The sequence below is a fragment of the Monodon monoceros genome, unplaced genomic scaffold (genome assembly GCF_005190385.1).
Source record: "Monodon monoceros isolate NGI ecotype Baffin Bay Population unplaced genomic scaffold, NGI_Narwhal_1 Super_Scaffold_14, whole genome shotgun sequence".
In the NCBI taxonomy this organism is placed as follows: domain Eukaryota; kingdom Metazoa; phylum Chordata; class Mammalia; order Artiodactyla; family Monodontidae; genus Monodon; species Monodon monoceros.
The window spans coordinates 17289626-17308298 of record NW_021703770.1 but is presented as its reverse complement, the minus strand read 5'-3'; the positions used below and the strand labels follow the sequence as shown (position 1 = coordinate 17308298).

Here is an 18673-nt window from a genome sequence, read left to right as displayed (position 1 = left end):
TTTAGACAGTGAAAATAGCAAGAAGAAAGACTTGAATATGTGAAATGTCATAGCATGTTCAGGAAAGTCCACATAGTCCTGCAGTCCATTGGTTTTCAAATGTCTTGCTTGCGCATCCATGTCTGTGCAAACATTCTGAGCATAGATTCCCCCAGTATAAGCATATTACCTGTTATACACAGGTACTACTGTACTGACGAATTATGTATATCATAAACACACCCACAAAATAGAAAGTTAAAAGATCCCTTTAGGGACTTCCCTGGAGGTCCAGTGGTTAGGACTCCATGCTTCCACTGCCGAGGGTGTGAATTAAGATCCAGCATGCCACCTGGTGCGGCCAAAACAAACAAAAAATCCCTTGAAAGGCGAGATAAAAGAAATATAGACATTCTGATATTTTCTAGCCACACCCCAAAGGATGGTCTTAGGTTCCTCCTTTGTAAGCCACTGTCTAGACCCTCAGCTCCATGAGGGAGGCCAGGTCTGTCAGATTCACTGCAGTTTCTCCCATGTCTAGCACTGTTTCTTGCATTACTAGGCATCCAGCAAGTATTTGTTGGATTGAGTTGATTTTTCAGTATTGCTGGAGGGTAAGCCTAAAGTGATGAGCTGATAGGACAAATGCTCCCCAGCTTTACTGAAGGAAGACCTTTGTGGATTTTCCCAAGACCCGAAGCAGAACACCAGAGCTTTGAGTTCAAGCTCTGACTCCCACTGCTTATCTTAGGGAGGGCAAGACCCTCACAGAATTTCTCTGTGTCTCCTGAGGGCATTTGCGCTGTTCAGCAGGGGGCAATAATGTTCCCGCATATCACGTGGCGCTTGTGGTGAGTGACTAATAAAAGTGATATTGTGAAGCACTTGGCACTGATGAAAGACCTATCAAAATGGTAAATAGCCCTTGTATAAGCAGGCAGAGAAAATGAGGGCCATTCTTCCTCCCACCATGGCTCTTATGGATAATGATAGCAACATCAAAAGCATACTTTTCTGTTTGACTTGTGAGAATAAGGGTCTATGATGTTCTAGCCACAGAACTGTCTTTTTCACATGGCAACAAACAAAACAGAAGGTCTGTCACAGGCCTTGCAATTGTTAGATGAATATAAACAAGACTTAAGGCAGTGTATGTGAACCTTTTAAAAAGCGCAATTAACATTTTAGTATAGATTAGTTAAGATTACAGGGTGGGGGAGGGATAAATTAGGAGTTTGGGATTAGCAGATACAAACTACTGTATATAAAATAGATGAACAACAAGGTCCTGCTGTATAGCACAGGCAACTATATTTAATATCTGTAATAAACCATAATGGAAAAGAATATGAAAAAGAATAGGTATATATATGTATAACTGAATCACTTCATTGTATACCAGAAACTCACACATTGTAAATCAACTATACTTCAATTAAAAGAAAAAAGATTATATACTTGTAGGTATATATAGAATATAGATTTCATCTGCATGTTTCAGAGAAACCTAGATATACCCTTTCTTATCTTTTCCTCCCAGAGAAATTTCTTATACACATGCCTGCTGATAATGTTTTATCTTTAGTTAATCAGCCTACAAATAGTTATCAAGAGCCTGTGGGGCAGCTTTTGTTTGTACTGGAAAAGATATCCAGAAATAAACAGCATGGTTCCTGCCCCCAAGAAGATGACTTTTTAGGTAGAGAAATAGAATAGGAATCCATGAATAAATGGAGGGTAATTGAACAAAATATTGTGAAGAACCCTGGAGAATTAAAGCAACAGTTTTAAAAAGGAGAACTCCCTGTGACCTAGAAAAGCAGGAGATGGCTTCATGGGACTTGAGGAAAGATGAGTAGGTTTCATAGAAGTGGAAGGGAAGAAGACGGAATTCCTGGCACTGGAAATGCCATGGCAAAGACACAGAAATGGGAGCTCTTCATCCAAGGTGCCTAAGAATATTGCCTGGGTGGCTGGAATATGTGGGGAATCATTCCTAGCAATCAGATGTTGGGGAAGAGGAACTAGTTTGGCAGGGAATGATGATGAGAGAGAATGTGTGTGTTTATGGGTAGAGGTGTGGAGGGAGGGAGGAAAGAAAAGTGGGAGCATTGAAATGATTGCAGATTTGTGTCTACCATGTTTTGTGTATGTTGAGTTTGGCGGGGGTCTGGATTTGATTTTTTCACTACATGTTTTTAACCCAGGATGTTCACCTTTCTTTTCATTCTAATGGTCACCTCCTGACCTTCAGCTCATGTATTCAAGAAATGCAGAATAAACATAATATTAAGTAAAAGTTCAATGGATCTACTACAAGATAGGACTCAAACGTAGTGATATATTACAAAAACAAGCAGAATTTATTCTCAGCTCTGATAGCCACACTGCAAGCACATGTAAAGAAGTAATTGTACATCCAATGTGATGCCTGGACGTTAGCCATTAGTGCAGATTCATTGTGGGAAGTTTCACTGGTTGAGTTTGGTTTGGGTAGGAGCTTCTCCTTTCTCTGTGTTAAATGTTCAGAGATTTAGAGAACTAGATAGTGTGGTCATTGCAGCCAATAAAAAAATAAAGAAAAACAGGAGAAAGACTAGAGGAAGAAAGATTCATTTTTGTGGAAAAGAGTTTATTGAATCAAATAGCAATCCAATCAAATCGCATATTTGTCCCTTCATTATGTATTCAGTGGGAAAGTTACAAGTCTGATAAATGGAGACTGATTTGCAGGACATTGTAAGGTTTCTCAAGGAAAAAACCAGATAGTTTAACTTATCAGACACTCACAGGACAGATGTAACTATGATGTAAATCGGAGTCCCTGCGGAACAGACCCTACACTTAAACAGATGTGAGGGCCTCCTTTAAAAACCACCAATTCACAGAACATGAGTATCATTTGCTTCTTGGTACCTAGAGTGAGAGTTTATGTTGGCTTTGCTTCCTAGCACACAATAAGACAAGTACTGGGATGGAAAGATATTGGAAACAAATGCAGTAGCATGGTGACTTTAAATTAGGAAAGGCCTTTCCAAGCCCCTCTAGAATCTTAGTGATTTCCGAACAGTCTACTTTTGGTAGCTTTGCTACCATGCCTCGGGTAGTCTAATTAATAGTGTGACTTTTTAGTTGTGGAAATGCCACTGCAGTTCAAATGACAGCTGTCAGGAGAATGTGGCTGAGAGCCGACTAGATCTTTAGGTATCTAGCTATCTTTAGAAGGTACTGTCTTTGGTTTAATGAGTGCTGTAGTTCGTAAGTAGCCACAGGTGTTTGGAACCGTGTTAATATTTGAGCTTACCCTAGGGTTTGGTAAGTTTTCAGATTCCTTATATAATCATCAGTGGGGTTTAAATAACTGCCTATCCACCATAGCAAACTAGAGAGTTGTAGAGAAGATGGAGTCTTTGGGGTGCTTATAAAGTAATGGAGGACCCTTGAAAAGCATAAATATGCAAATAACACTGCAGATACATCCACTAACATAGCCAGCTACAGCCATGCAGAAATATTCTTATTAATGAATGAGATTGGATATATCCTTACAAGTGTGGAGTCTTGGTAGATGAGATATCTTAAGTTCTAGATTCAATATGTGGCTTCTCCACTTGTAAACTATTAGTGGCCAATTCCGACCACCAGAGTAAACCTTCTGCTCATCTGTAGATAGGGGTTAATCACCTCTCCCCTAACTACCTCACATGGCTGTTTGCAAAGTCAAATGAGGTGAAGAGTATGGAAGTCATTTATAAGCCATAATGTGCTCATAAGCACATGGCTTTATTAGTATGTAGAACCCCATGGCGACTCAGACTCAGAGAAAACTGCATATGCTAGAATTACCACCCAGAGCTTTTCTCTCACAGGCAGCGTAGCTCCTTCTTGGCTGTTGTTGATGGTTTTTGCTTCTGCTTTGGCCGCTCTTCTCTCTGATCCTCAAACAGTTTGAGTAACCTGGAATCCAGATAAGTGTGGGTCTAGGTACATAAAGGTTATATGTACTTAAGCCTCATTAAATACAAAGAAACAGACACCAGGTGTATTCAGCGACCACAGCGGTACACAAGTAGCCTGAAAATTTAACTGTAAGTGTATCGAGTACCTGCAAGGGTCACTATGTTAAGAAAGGGAAAATGTAAACCTATTGAATAAGCCAATACCTAGATATCCAGGAACTTTTCTCACTAGCTGTGTCTGACTGTTGAGTCTGTGAAGATTTTCCTGAAGGTGATATCAGGAATAGCATTTTGTTATGTAGCCCTGATAAACCTCTTTTGCTTTCTTCATAGTCATAAGTGAAATACAGATTTTCAGGCTTTTTGAGTTTCTCCCAGGGTTTCCTTTTACTTGCATTCTGTTAGTCATGAAAAAAAAAATCATAATAACAAGTGTATTAGGGGTCCCCACGGAGTGCAAAAGGTGACCTAAAGGTTTGGATGGAAGTGTATTGAGTATTTATAAGGGACAGTTAACCTCCCAAGATGCTTATTTTTGAGTGGTTGGATGTTTCTCAACAGCCCTGCATGACCTTTTTTTTTGTCATGAAAGTCCATGACCTTTTTTTGTCCCCTAATATTTGTGTGTGTGTGTTTGCATCACAGCACCTGTGACTCTCAGTATTCCCTTTTTTTATGTCTGTGCTTTGTCACCTTTTCCCCACAGCAGAGCTGCCTCTGGCCCTTGGCGTCACAGAACTTGAGTGAACGCAGGACCTTCAGATTTGCCTCCTTGTCCTTGGGGCTGCCAGGCACTGTGGCCGTCTCCCCACTTTCCTCCTCTCTGGAGGTCTAGCTCCTCCGCCGGGCTGCCTGTGGACTCCTGGAGGGCCCCAGCCACTGGCCTGAGCTGTACCTGCCCAGACCCGCCTGGATCCTGACAGTAGACAGACCCTGAGCTAAAGCCAGACCCCTGCTGTATACTCATTCTGTGGAGAATGGCGTGGGCTCTTCCTGAAGGAAGAATTACTTAACATTTCTTTTCCCGGGGGAACCAAACACCCACAGATGGTCCAAGTACTCCTTCATATTAATGGAAAGGCAATGGAGAAACACTTTGAAGTACTGCCCAGTAAGAGCAACCAGAGTAGGTCTACAGCCACCAAAGGGCCCAAGACTAGAGACTCAGTTTTATATTCTGTTCTGTGGTCAAATTTCTCTCTGTCCTGCTGAAAACAAAGATGAAAGCCCAGACTCTTATACTGAGTATCATTTACCATTAGCCTTGTCCTAGACACTTCGGGAAATACAAAAGAAGGAGATAGTTCTTTCCTCATACAATTTGTACCATAGTTGGAGAGAATTAATGCAAATAAGAGTAAAGTAATACAAAATAATATATGGGTAAACATGGGCATTTGTAGAAAATATATCATAGGGGGTCAGGAAACCACATCATATCTGGTTGGTTGTGAGAAGACATTATGGAAGAAGGTTGAGTTAAGCTAGACTTTAACAGATGGATAGGAAAAGAGGGGGAGCATATACTGAAAAGGGAAGAGCGTAAGTCTAGGGACAGAGGCAGAAAAGAAGGTGATGCAGTTGCTAAAACAGAGGAAAAGGAAAACAATGTTGGATAGATTCAGTTTTAACTGAATTTGGAGTATTATGGAGACTTTGGTGTGTGTGTGTGTGTGTGTGTGTGTGTGTCCTATACACAGAGGACACAGCATTTTCATTTTGAAGAAACAACACCTGTTTCAGTTATAGAAACTAGTCCACTATGAGCAGTTGTTTAAGCTATGCCTGGTATGCAGTTGGAGCTCAATAAATGCATATTGGTTGAGAAATCTTTCACAAGCCCCTTAGCCGAAAGCAGCCTCCACTATAGGCCACGGATGTCCCCGATAACACTTTTGAGGACTCGGAATATTTTTAACCCCGAAGAAACCTTTTCTATTCCCTGTGATAGACCCGCACACCCAAAGCCTGTAGCACTTGGGCAGCTTCAGCATCTGTCCTGTGAGCTGAAAATAGATGATGGTAACTCTAGACGGTGTTTGGACAGCATGCTTAGCACAGGATTTGCTCTGATATGTTCATCCTTGCTTGGAAGCCCGAAGGAAATGAAATTTGCTGTTTCGTGCTCCCTGGCCTGTGGTTTGTGGCTGATCTTTTCAGTACAAAATGTGCCCCAAATGGCCTGTTCTATTTTGATCTCGTAAGTGAGGATTTACCCTGGAGGCTCTTCAGAATGTCCATAAAAAACAGAGAAGTTAGAGCTGAAAGAGAGTTTAGATAAATGTGGTTGGCTTCCTCATATTCCGGATTAGGAAATTGAGGTCCTAAGTCGTAAGGGCCCTCCTCCAGGTCACGTTTCCTAGACAGAGACTGTGCGCTACGGTTCAGGTGGCCTGACTTCTCCCAGAGACAGCACAGCACCTGGCTTCTGTGGGCCCACCTGCGCTGGGACGAGGCTGAAGTCCGCTTTCTGAACCCAGCTTCTGCGTTGGGCATCCTTCCCCACCAGCGGGACCAGCTGTTTCCTCTTCTTCCCTCGAAATCGTGCACCTTCCTGTTTTAAAACTCCCTTCCAATCAAAATGGGAGCAGAGTCAATACTGTCATTTATACTTGCTGCTTAGCTGATTACATTTCATGTGAGTGAGCTTGTTCACTTGTTCCTCGGCCAAAGACCTGTCTTGAAAAAAAAAAAAAAGACTTTTGGGCTTCCCTGGTGGCGCCGTGGTTGAGAGTCCGCCTGCCGATGCAGGGGACGCGGGTTCATGCCCCGGTCCGGAAAGATTCCCACATGCCGCGGAGCGGCTGGGCCCGTGAGCCATGGCTGCTGGGCCTGCGCGTCCGGAGCCTGTGCTCTGCAACGGGAGAGGCCACAGCAGTGAGAGGCCCGTGTACCGCAAAAAAAAAAAAAAAACAACTACTTGAAATGTCTATTACAATCCTTTCACATAAAAGTATACATATATAACCATACATATGGACATAATAGATTTTTGCAAGAATACATAATCAGCTATTCATACTGGGTTCCTTTGAAAAGTGGGGGTCAAGGAAAATTTCAAACCTCTCCCAAAGTAATAAATACAATAGTGCAGCAACCTCCCATGCACCCATCTCCTAGCTTCAACAAGTATCAGTTCATCACCAGTTACCCAGCTTTGGATTATACTTATTTGAAGTTTTTTAATCTACCAGGAGCGTGCATTAGTTTGATAATTTGAAATTTTAATTATAAAATCCAAACATGAAAAGGAAATGCAGTGTGTTAGGTTTCATTTGTTCCTGTCTTTTTTCTCATCCTTTTAGATTCGGGGCCTTTCAAGGGTAGGTGATTTAGAGTGATTTTCTGTAAGTTCTCTGATCCCCAGGGACAGATATTGGCTGTTGCAGAACATCTGGAAGGGACAATAGCTTTGGTTTAAAGCACATCTATGTCAGTGCTGTTGCCCAAATCACAGGGCTCACACTGTCAGCCCCACTGTTCAGCATGCTGTGTTTTTTAATTAAACTGTTTACTTCAGCTGAGATTTATGACGCTGTTTTTAAATGAGAATGTGTGGTTTCTGTCCCCCTTTTGTTCCCTGAGTCCTGCAACCTGCTGCAGTTTTCTACCAGCTCTGTTTTCGAAAAGCAATTTCTGAGTTTCTTTTCCTATGGACAGTAATTTCTTAAGGATTATTAACACCCTGCACTCAGTAGTGTTTGTTCTCCTAGGGCTGGAAGAGGAAATTGTCAGATGCAATTTCAGCAGCTGGTTCGCTGGCCACGAATAGAATATTACAGAATCGCCTTGACTCTAAAGCCTGTGAACCAGCTGTCTGAAATGAATGATGGGAAGGTGGTTTTTGTACTTAAATTCCTTAGCCAGTGGTGTCAAAAATGTAGCTAAAACAGAGATGATTATTTTCCCCAGGGGTTCAATGTGGATCGATTTGCACTATGTTATTCAGAAGAGTCTTCTGCCGTATGCACCTCAAGGCTGAGGACATGGTATATGCACTAACTGATTTTTCACATCAGTGAGGATCTATCCCCTACTATGTGCTAGGCACTAGAATTGCAAAATCAGATAAGCACCTCTGCCTTAGCATCCTTCGCGTCGTCTAGTTGTAATACAGTGGGATGAATTCTTTACTAGTGTCTGTAAAATAGCCACTAGTATTTTAGAGAGCAGAGGAGTGAAGGTTGTTTTCTGCCTTTGGAAGGCTGAGAAAATATTCACGAGCAGGTACCTTTTAAGCTGAAGAGCAAGTAGAATTTGTTTTTAATTATTGCAGGCAGGAGGAGGGAGCATTCTAAGCAGAGGGCTCTCTGTCTTGAGCAGGGGCATGGAGGGTGATGGAGAAGAATCCAGACATCCAGACTATAAGACAGGCACGCTTGTGATTGGAGGTGAGAGAGGGCGAGGAAGCTTGGGAGGCGGCCGGGGGTCAAGGTGAAGGCCTCCCTAGAGCCTGGGTAGGTGAAGTTATTTTGGATCCAGGTAGTCAAGGCTTTTACAGCCACATGAAAGGATTGGTCCTGTTCTGATTATTATTAGAGTGTATGTAGCTTGGAAGAAGAACTGGAAAACTCTAATGAACCAAGGCGCTCCAGGGTCAGGTGTCTCTTGCTGTCTCTCATTTGTGGCTTCAGGGCTCTTTCTCCTGCCTGCCCTCTGGCTTCCTGGAGCTGGCCTGCCTCACCCCCGCTCCTTCCTGGTTGCCCAGTTTCCTCAGTGTCTTGTAATACTGAGGTTTTTTAACCTGTGTTCTAAAAACTCCATGTGGATGGTCTGGGGGATGTGGAGGGTATACATGGGAGAACCAAATGGGAAAACCAGGAAACATCCTGGACCTGGGAGCCCTACCCACTTTTAGCCAGGGCACTCCACATTACTCTGTTTTCTACATTGACTCCTAGGTAAGTTCCACTTGAAGAAAGTGTCCCAGCACAAATAGGGTTTGAAAACTTCAGCTCTAGTTTAAATCTTGGATGGAGCCATTCTGCTTGGCTTAGCTAATTACTGTCACTTGAATTGGGTAGAATCTTGTGGCCTTGGTGCCCTCATTGCACTGCTGGTGGGCGTGTACAGGGGCCTCTGTAAGTCAAGGGCTCTTCCAGGCAGGCGCCGCCCTGTGCAAAGAAAACAGGCACGGGGTGTTTGAACCCTGCCTGGTGTGGGGAAGGCTGTTTTGAATCGAAGGGGCTTGTTGAGCATGGCAGACAAGGTGACTGACTGACGTGTCCAGGCAACACACCATGTTTAAAAGTATGGCTTTCAGCCCCAGTTCAGTATCTTTCAGAGTCTTTCTAGAGAATGCTATTCCATGAGAGGCTCAACTACGCAAAATTTCTGTTTTTCCACAAGACTTATAAATATTGCCTATCCTTCTTGGTGATCTCCATGCATATTAGTGTATCAAGTGTTGTGGAAATTTGTAAGCAGTAACTTGAGTTCAAATAAACGGAAATGCTTTTTTTAAAAAAAAACACATATACATAGGAATTCCCTGGTGTTCCAGTGGTTAGGACTCCACGCTTCCACTGCTGAGTCCCTGGTCGGGAAACTAAGACCCCACAAGCCACACAGCGCAGCCAAAACAAACCAACAGACCAACAGACCACATTTACATCCACACAACAGGGATTAAAACTTTGGAAATTGATTGCCCTAGAAGTGAAAGCATACAACTAGTTATTTTACAAAAGATGAATTCCATGATATTAGATGTTTACTAAGTTGCGGGGTGGGAACTCCCACTTTTTTAGTGAGAAGCCTCCCTACCTTTTAGAAAGGGGTGTCATTTCTCTTAGTGCCCCTGTATATTTATTTGTTCAACAAATATTTATTAAGTACCCACAGTGCTAGGCAAAACACTTGGTTATTTAGAGTATGAAAATTCTTACCTCTTTATTGGGATAGCTTTTCTGGAATATATAATTTTTAATGTTCATTTTTAGAATTCTGTGTCTCTATCAAAGAAAAACAGATGGTATCACAGTTATTGAACATTTTTAACCCCTGGTAACATGTCTAAAAAGATCAAGTTCTATGCTATCTCCCAGATTCAAAGTTCTTTCCCCTCCATCATATTTCTGCTCAGTTTTCTAAACATGGAAATATACCAGGTCCTTGTGGGGCTGCAGGGGTAGTGACCGGTGCTGCTCCTTACCATGCAGGGTGGGAATCAGAGGGAATCAAGTATGCTTAAGAATTAGCACCAAGCTCAAGGTTGACAGGATAGTAACTGAAAGGTTCTATTCTGTAGTAATTAAAGTTAAACATTACCTAATACATTTTTTTTAAGTTGGAAAATTTACGGGAGCTGAAACTTGTCTCTTGGCTCATAACATATTCCTCCTCCACCAAATTATATGGTAGCTTATTCCACATTTCAATTTCTAAATAAATTGGTCTTCATTATTCTTAGATTCCTGACAGACATCCCGTCTAAAAATTAATGTTTTGCATTCTGCCACTTTGAGCATGTTAAACAAATTACTCAGTGTCTTTGTCACTGAATTAATTAGAGGGGTTCATGTGATGACTTTAGCACACCGATGTGAATGTGTTTTTTTTTTTTTTATTAGGGCTCATTTATTTTTTATTAATAATTACAACTCTACTTTGGTATCATCTGTGGCTGTAATATTACCAGCCTCGGGGAATTTTCATGGGGATTAATGCCAATAAAGCAGTCAAGGGCTTCCCTGGTGGCGCAGTGGTTGAGAGTCTGCCTGCCGATGCAAGGGACACGGGTTCGTGCCCCGGTCCGGGAAGATCCCACATTGCGCGGAGCGGCTGGGCTCGTGAGCCATGGCCGCTGAGCCTGCACGTCTGGAGCCTGTGCTCCACAGCGGGAGAGGCCACAGCAGTGAGAGGCCCGCGTACTGCCAATAAATAAATAAATAAATAAAGCAGTCAAAACTGTTCCTGGCACATAGCAAGGGCTCAAATGCTATCTTTATTCTTGTTAATGAGCTTTGTGACAGTGTGACGAGGTAAGCAGGGTAGCTGCCGTTATCCTCATTTTACCGATGGAGATGCTGATGCTCAGAAGTTTGGTCATCTGGAATTACTGGCAGTGTCAAGATGAGAGCCAAGCCCTGTGTTCCTGACTGCTCTTTTAGGGTTTAGTATTTCAACGTGTGAATTTGTGCAAACATTCAGGCTATAGCAGTTAAGTCAGCTCATGTGAAAATGCTTAGAACAATACTGAGCATACAGCAACAACTCCATTAAAATGGTTCTTTTCTTCCTATGCAGTTTATACCTGTAAGGACTCTCGTCTCTCTTCTCCTCTCCCTTCCCCCAGCTGGGCCCTTCATCCCCAGACCACTCAGGAGCCTCTTTGGCAATTGGTGGTTGTCTTAGCTCAGGCTCCCATAACCAAGTATCACTGACTGAGTGGCTTAAACAACAGAAATTTACTTTGTCACAGTTCTGGAGGCTACAAATCTGAGATCAAGGTGTTGGCAGGATTGGTTTTTCTGAGGCCTCTCTCCTTGCTTTGTAGACGGCGCTTTCCTCCTGTCTTCACATGATCTTCCCTCTGCATGTCTGTGTCCTAATCTCCAGTTCTTTTTTTTAAAGATGTTCATTGTTTTTATCTTTTTTAAAAGAGTTTATTTATTTTATTTTATTTTTGGCTGCGTTGGGTCTTCATTGCTGCACACAGGCTTTCTCTAGTTGTGGCGAGCGGCCTTCTCATTGTGGTGGCTTCTCTTGTTGCGGAGCACGGGCTCTAGGTGCACAGGCTTCAGTAGTTGTGGTGTGCGGGCTCAGTAGCTGTGGTGCACGGGCTTAGTTGCTCCGTGGCATGTGGGATCTTCCCGGACCAGGGCTCGAACCCGTGTCCCCTGTATTGGCAGGCAGATTCTCAACCACTGCGCCACCAGGGAAGCCCAATCTCCGCTTCTTATAAGGACACTACTCCTATTGGATGAGGGCCTACCCTAATGACCTCATTTTAATGTAATTACCTTTTAAAAGACCCTATCTCCAATACAGTCACATTCTGAAGTACCAGGGATTAGGGCCTCAACATATGAATTTCAGAGGAACCCACTTCAGCCTATAACAGTGGTCTAGAAAGGAAGAGCATCTAGGCCTCAGAGTTCCAGCCCAGTATGCTCCCAACTCATAATCACAACCCTTGGGCTATCAAAACCCATTAAATTCCATTCAGTGCACTCTGTTCAAAAAACGGGCAGGGGGCTTCCCTGGTGGCACAGTGGTTGAGAGTCTGCCTCCCTATGCAGGGGACGCGGGTTCGTGCCCCGATCCGGGAAGATCCCACGTGCCGCGGAGCGGCTGGGCCCGTGAGCCATGGCCCCTGGGCCTGCGCGTCCGGAGCCTGTGCTCCGCAACGGGAGAGGCCACAGCAGTGAGAGGCCCGCGTACCGCAAAAACAAAACAAAACAAAGCAAAACAAAAACAGGCAGGGATAGGACCTAGTTCCTTCCTTAGGAAATGGAAGAAAGGTGGATGGGACCTGTTATGTGTCAGGTACTGTACCATGTTGCTGGTACTTAACAGACATTATGCCCCAAATCTCAACATCGCCAAGGACAGGGTAGGCATAGTTGCCTCCATTTTACAGAGGAAAAAAGAGGCATTAAGTCACTTGCCCAGGTCACATGGTTACTGTGTGATTTACTCAGTCAATCCCATTTCTCAACAACATTGAGATGACGAGGTAAGAAGCATAGGAGTCACGTGGGTTGAATAGGAAGAAAACTTACCTCCTGTTTCACCCAACTCAATCCTTCCCTTGAGAATTAAAAAGTAAACATAGGGCTGATAAAAGAAAGGAAGACAAATGGAAGAAACTTTATTTTTTTAAGGCAGGTTTAAGACTCTTTTGGAAAAAAAGTCACTGGGCTCTGAAGAGAGCCAGGGAAGACTCTGTGTCACTTACTTTTCTCCAGGATAATCCGGCAGCCTGTAAATAAGTTGTATTTGTCCAACAGCTTTTATCCATCTCTCCTGGATTCTTCAGTTATCCCTACTTAGCGAGAGGCAACATGATGTGGCAGTTGGAAAGCCAGGCTCTAAAGTGAGACCATCAGGGTTCAAATCTCACTTTCACTATTTGTTAGCTGTGGGACAAGTCACCTAATCTCTCTGAGGCCTCAGTTCTCTTTGCTGTTAAAAAAAAAAAAAAAATGGAGATAGTAATAATGACTTCTGATGAGGTTGTTTTGAGCATTAGGTGATTTAATCTATGTAAAGAGCCCCACAAAAGGATTAGCTGTTGCCCCTAGGAAAACAAGGCCAGCAAGGGCAAGGATCTTGCCCATTTTCCGATGTATGTCTCTAATGCTTGCAAGTGCCTGATGGGCAGGTGGTAGACACTCATTCATATTTGTTATGTGACTGAATGAATTCAAATATGGTGGATCCTGAGCAATCTGTGATAAAGAGGAAGTACCTCGTTTCAGCAAGTTTCCAGAGTCTTGTTTGTTAGTTGGTTGAAACCATAAGCCCACTGGTGGAGAGAGAGAAGGGAGTGAGCCAGAGTAGGGGTGAGAAAGCTTTTCTCAGTCTCCTGAGTGACAGGAGAGGTCTAGGTTGTCCGTGGTTGGGCTTCCCTCCCCTTTACCTGTATCATCTCTAGGTCTGTGGGTGGAATCACTTCCTGGGGCCTCTGGGCTCTGACAGTATGGAAATCACCCACTGACATAAAGGTGTTTGGATGGCACTCTGATGCATCTCAGGCTTCCATTTTGTACTGTTCTCTGGGATTGGCTTAATGATCATGTGTTATCAGAATTCCTCAACTGATTGCCAAATTTTCTTTCCAGGCTCAGGCTGCATGAAGAAAAGGTTATTAAAGATAGGCGACATCATCTCAAAACCTACCCAAACTGTTTTGTTGCGAAAGAACTGATTGACTGGTTGATTGAACACAAAGAGGCTTCTGACAGAGAGACGGCAATTAAACTCATGCAGAAATTAGCAGACCGGGGCATTATTCATCACGGTGAGTGAGGTGGCGACAGTCAAGGTAACTCGAGACGAAACAAAGGACTATATCTTCTGTTTCAGATATGAACCCACCCATTTAAGAAATAGACATTTTACTTTGTCTCTTGTATACCTCTCCCCAATTACATTCCTTTCCTTCTTCCAAGACACATTTGGCTTTATTTCCTTGGACTTCTTTATATTTTTTCCTTTCTGTAGATACGTCTCTTAGCAATGTAACATATCGTTTTAAATGTTTTAAGTCATCATAGAGAGGCATGTTTATTCTTTTGCAACTTGATCAATTCGCTGTTTGTGGGATTCACTCATGTTGATAGTGTATCTTGTTTGCTCATTTTCGCTGCAGTGTATGCCATCACACCTTTATGCATTCTACTCACAGACATTTAAGTTGTTTCCAAGTTCTTGCTGTTACTCTCAGTGGTTCAGTGAACATTCATGAACGTGTCTCCTTGAAATCTCTAATCCTGGCCAAGACCTTCGCATGCTGTTATTCTCTTGGGCTGGAATGCCCTCCGTCTGCATTTCTGCTTGTTTTCTACTCATTCTTCAGGTCTCCACTTACATTCAGACTCTTCAGAGACGTGTACATTCCCCAAAGCTGGGGTACTGGGTGCTCCTTTGGGCTCCCACTGAATATCTCCTCAGCTCTTTCATAGTCTGATCACGCCATATTTTAATGACATGTCGACGTTTCTTTTAATCTCGCTAGATTTCATATTCTTTGAGGCTGATGCCTACCCCAACATCATGCTCGAGAAGAGTTTGTAGAAAGAGTGATGAATTGAATTTTGTGACTCTTTTAACAGATGACGATGATGGTGATGGTAGCTAATAAAACTGAGCACTTTCCTGTGCCAGGTGCTGTGCTAAACGGTTTACTGTGTATTAACTCATAGAGTAGTGTGCTTGAGAAAGTAGGTAATAAAACAGATCTTAATTAGCATCCTCCTTCATTTGAGTAATTAAATAAGAGGTGTTTTTTTTTCTTATTTGCCTCTCTGTGTATATTGCCTTTCAGTGTGTGATGAGCATAAGGAATTCAAGGACGTCAAACTCTTCTATCGCTTTAGAAAGGATGATGGCACCTTCCCATTGGACAACGAAGTGAAGGCCTTCGTGAGAGGACAGAGGCTGTATGAGAAGTATGTTCTGTAATCTTGTAGTGAGAAGCAGGGCTATTTCAGTCTTTTATCATTTTGACTTCAGCCTGGCTCTTCCATGTGGAATGGTTACATAACCATTCCTATTTTTTTTTTTTTTTTTGTGGTACGCGGGCCTCTCACTGCTGTGGCCTCTCCCGTTGCGGAGCACAGGCTCCGGATGCGCAGGCTCAGCGGCCATGGCTCACGGGCCCAGCCGCTCCGCGGCACGTGGGATCTTCCCGGACCAGGGCACGAACCCGCGTCCCCTGCATCAGCAGGCGGACTCTCCACCACTGCGCCACCAGGGAAGCCCATAGCTGTTCCTTTTAATATGATAAAACTCTATCACTCACTTGCTTTTCTCTTTACCAGAAATTAAGTTGATTTCATAAGATTCTTAATAAAGAATTTATTTAAATAGTATTTTCTACATTTAAGTCGATTTAACAAAACTCCAGAAGTGAAAACAGAAGGTCGGCACTTAATGTTTGCCATCAAGTGATGCAGTTGCCAGTTCTCTTAAGTATTTTAAGTATCTTCTAGTATATAACTTAGAAGTTTAGTCTTTTAAATGGCTAGAGAAGCAGTGTCAAGTACAGGGGAAGTTCAAGTTCAGGTCAAGAGACGAATAGTGAGAGAACTTCAGATAGCAGGGTGGTCGAAGAGGAATAATCTCTCAGCTCTTTGTAACAGATGAATATACTGTGGCCCAGGAGTATTTGGTTGGTGGACATGGAATCTCCCAGTTGGTTTGTCTCTGAGCTGGTCTGCTGTTTCCGTGGTCCCTTTCTCACCCTGCCTTCCTTGTTTTTTTCAGGGCAACCATTCGAGAAAGGAGTGCAGGGGCAGTGGCACCCTTTCCTTAACTCTGACTGCCTTTCAAAACATGTATTTATAACATAAAAGAGCCTACTCTATAAGTGGGATGGTGCGTGAGGGAGCTGCACCTGGGTGGTCAGATTAAGTAGCGGATGGTTAAGAGCCAGACAGGGTTTGAGTTCTAGCCCCATTACCTTACCTTTGTAAACCTCAGTGTCCTCTTTTATGACATGGGAGTGGGTGATAGCACCTCCCTCCTAGGTGTTGAGTGCTGTCCTGGGAATTAAAAGAATACATTGTGTCAAGTACTTAAATAGTTGGTTCAGTAACTCTGCTATGTTGTCAGACCCCATGGAGGATAGTCATTTCAGATATTAACACGACACTGAGGATGATCCTTGATTCTGTCTGTCCTGTGTTCTACCTCTGTCCCAGTTCTGTTCACTTCGGTTTCTGGAGCTGGCATTAGCCAACCAATTAATGCCCAATATGTACCAGTTCTCCCAGTTCTCCCAGTTCTCTTATTCCTTGCTTTCTATATCAAAGTACAGAAAATCCTTCATCTCCCTGACTCACATGAATTTGAATAGAAGGGGTCCATCAACACCTCCATTTGTTTGCTTGAGTGTGTATATATTTTTTGTTGCTGCTTTCATTTACTTTCTTAGTTCCTTTTGGAAAATTCTAGCAGATGTTAAGTATTTAGATTTCCCTGATGGTCTCTTCAAACTATAAGAATTTATGTTGTCAAAAACATACATGTCATTTCCATGGAAGGAAGCCAGGGGATTCTGTAATACTCTTCCCTAGCTACAGATTATCTCTTGGGATCTGGGTAACCACTTTATGGGAGCAGGGATTAGCAATAATTGAAACGTCTGATAGAGAACTATTCTTTTTTTTTTTTTTAAAGATTTTTTGATGTGGACCATTTTTAAAGTCTTTATTGAATTTGTTACAATATTGCTTCTGTTTTGGTTTTTGGGCCCCGGGGCAGGTGGGATCTTAGCTCCCCGACCAGGGATCGAACCCACACCCCCTTGCATTGCAAGGCGAAGTCTTAACCACTAGACCGCCAGGGAAGTCCCTAGAGAACTGTTCTTACTAATGGGATGGATATGATAAGAAAAGTTGAAAAAAAGTTGTTCATACCCTCTAGAAAATACTTACTCCAGCCCTACCTTCTGTATCTTCTCCCCTTACATCCTATGTGCCATTCACACTAAACTGTGTCTCTAGACCATCCAAGTCTCCTTTCTGCCTTCAGGGCATTTATTAATTCATTAATTATTCAACAAATATTTATTGAGCCCTCACCACCTGCCAGACACAGTTATAGTTATATACTGGAAATGTGCCCTGGACCAAAGATAGACAAAGCTTCTACCCTCATGGACCTTGCATTCTAGTATGTTTTTGTTGTTTGCTGCGCTGGGTCTTCGTTGCTGTGCGTGGGCTTTCTCTAGTTGCCATGAGCAGGGGCTACTCTTTGTTGTGGCACATGGGCTTCTCTTCACTGTGGCATGCGGGCTTCTCTTCATTGCGGTGGCTTCTCTTGTTGCTGAGCGTGGGCTCTAGGCACCCAGGCTTCAGTAGTTGCAGCATGTGGCCTCCGTAGTTGTGGCACACGGGCTTAGTTGCTCTGCGGCATGTGGGATCTTCCCAGACCAGGGATGGAACCCATGTCCCCTGCATTGGCAGGCGGATTCTTTTTTTTTTTTTTTTGCGGTACGCGGGCCTCTCACTGCTGTGGCCTCTCCCGCTGCGGAGCACAGCCTCCGGACGCGCAGGCTCAGCGGCCATGGCTCACGGGCCCAGCCGCTCCGCGGCATGTGGTATCCTCCCAGACCAGGGCACGAACCCATGTCCCGTGCATCGGCAGGCAGACTCTCAACCACTGCGCCACCAGGGAAGCCCGGCAGGCGGATTCTTAACCACTGTGCCACCAGGGAAGTCCTTGCATTCTAGTTGAAGAGGCAGACATTAAGAGGAATGTAGTTTAGTATGGGTGATTTTCAGTATAGAAGGAGAAATACACTCACTGAGGGTGACGAGGTGTTTTAGACGGGGGGACAGGGAAGACGTCCCTGAAGAGGTGGCATTTGAATAAAGTAAGCCTTGTATGTATCTGGTGGAACAGCATCCAGGGCAGAGGACACAGCAAGGGTAAAAGCTTCGGGTGGGAACATGCTCTACGTAGTTTAGGACAGCAAGGAGGCCAGTGTGTCCAGAGGGCCAGAAGTAAGGGGGAGAGCAGGAGATGAGTTGGGACCAAATCGTGAAGGGCCCTTACCCCCATGATATCGAAAATGTTATTTTAAGTGTGATGGGAGGCCATCAGACAGTAAGGAGTGGTAAAGTGGTGATCTGATGTACATTTTGCATATGCTGTTCCCTCTGTCTAGAAGACTCTTCCTGCCACACTCAGCCCTTTCTCTAGCTCGCTCTGACTCTTCCTGGCTTCGTGTTCAATCTCACCTTTTCTGAGAATCCTTCAGCGTCCCCTTAAGACTGAGTTAGGTGCTGCTACTGTGTGTTTACCCCGTGAAAGAACTGTGTTAAACTTTCATCTCGTTTTGTTTACGGCATTAGACTAAGAAACTTAAGGGGAGGGACTGCTTTATCCTCCTTTGTATTTCTTATGGTTTCACATGTTCCCGGCCAATCGTATATGGTAAATATTTGCTGAAAAGGATGACGAAACTTTCTGATCCCTGGACGAGTTGATCAATATTGCTGTACTTTTTCTGTGTGCAGTTGGCTTTCTAGTCATTAATGTTCAGTGTCTCAATTCCAAGT

General features: G+C 43.5%; 1 protein-coding gene across 3 annotated transcripts in view; it reads left to right on the top strand.

Annotated features, from left to right (window-relative positions):
* Positions 1-18673, top strand: part of DEPTOR (DEP domain containing MTOR interacting protein) — a 140106-nt gene that overhangs the window by 22072 nt on the left and 99361 nt on the right. For 2 of the 3 annotated variants that reach the window (XM_029222939.1, XM_029222940.1), the window contains exons 2-3: positions 13727-13905; positions 14932-15055. The exons of the other annotated variant lie outside the window; for it this stretch is intronic. In XM_029222939.1, the coding sequence (XP_029078772.1) occupies positions 13727-13905; positions 14932-15055 (303 nt within the window). The remainder of the gene's footprint in view (positions 1-13726; positions 13906-14931; positions 15056-18673) is intronic. 3 annotated transcript variants of the gene reach the window in all.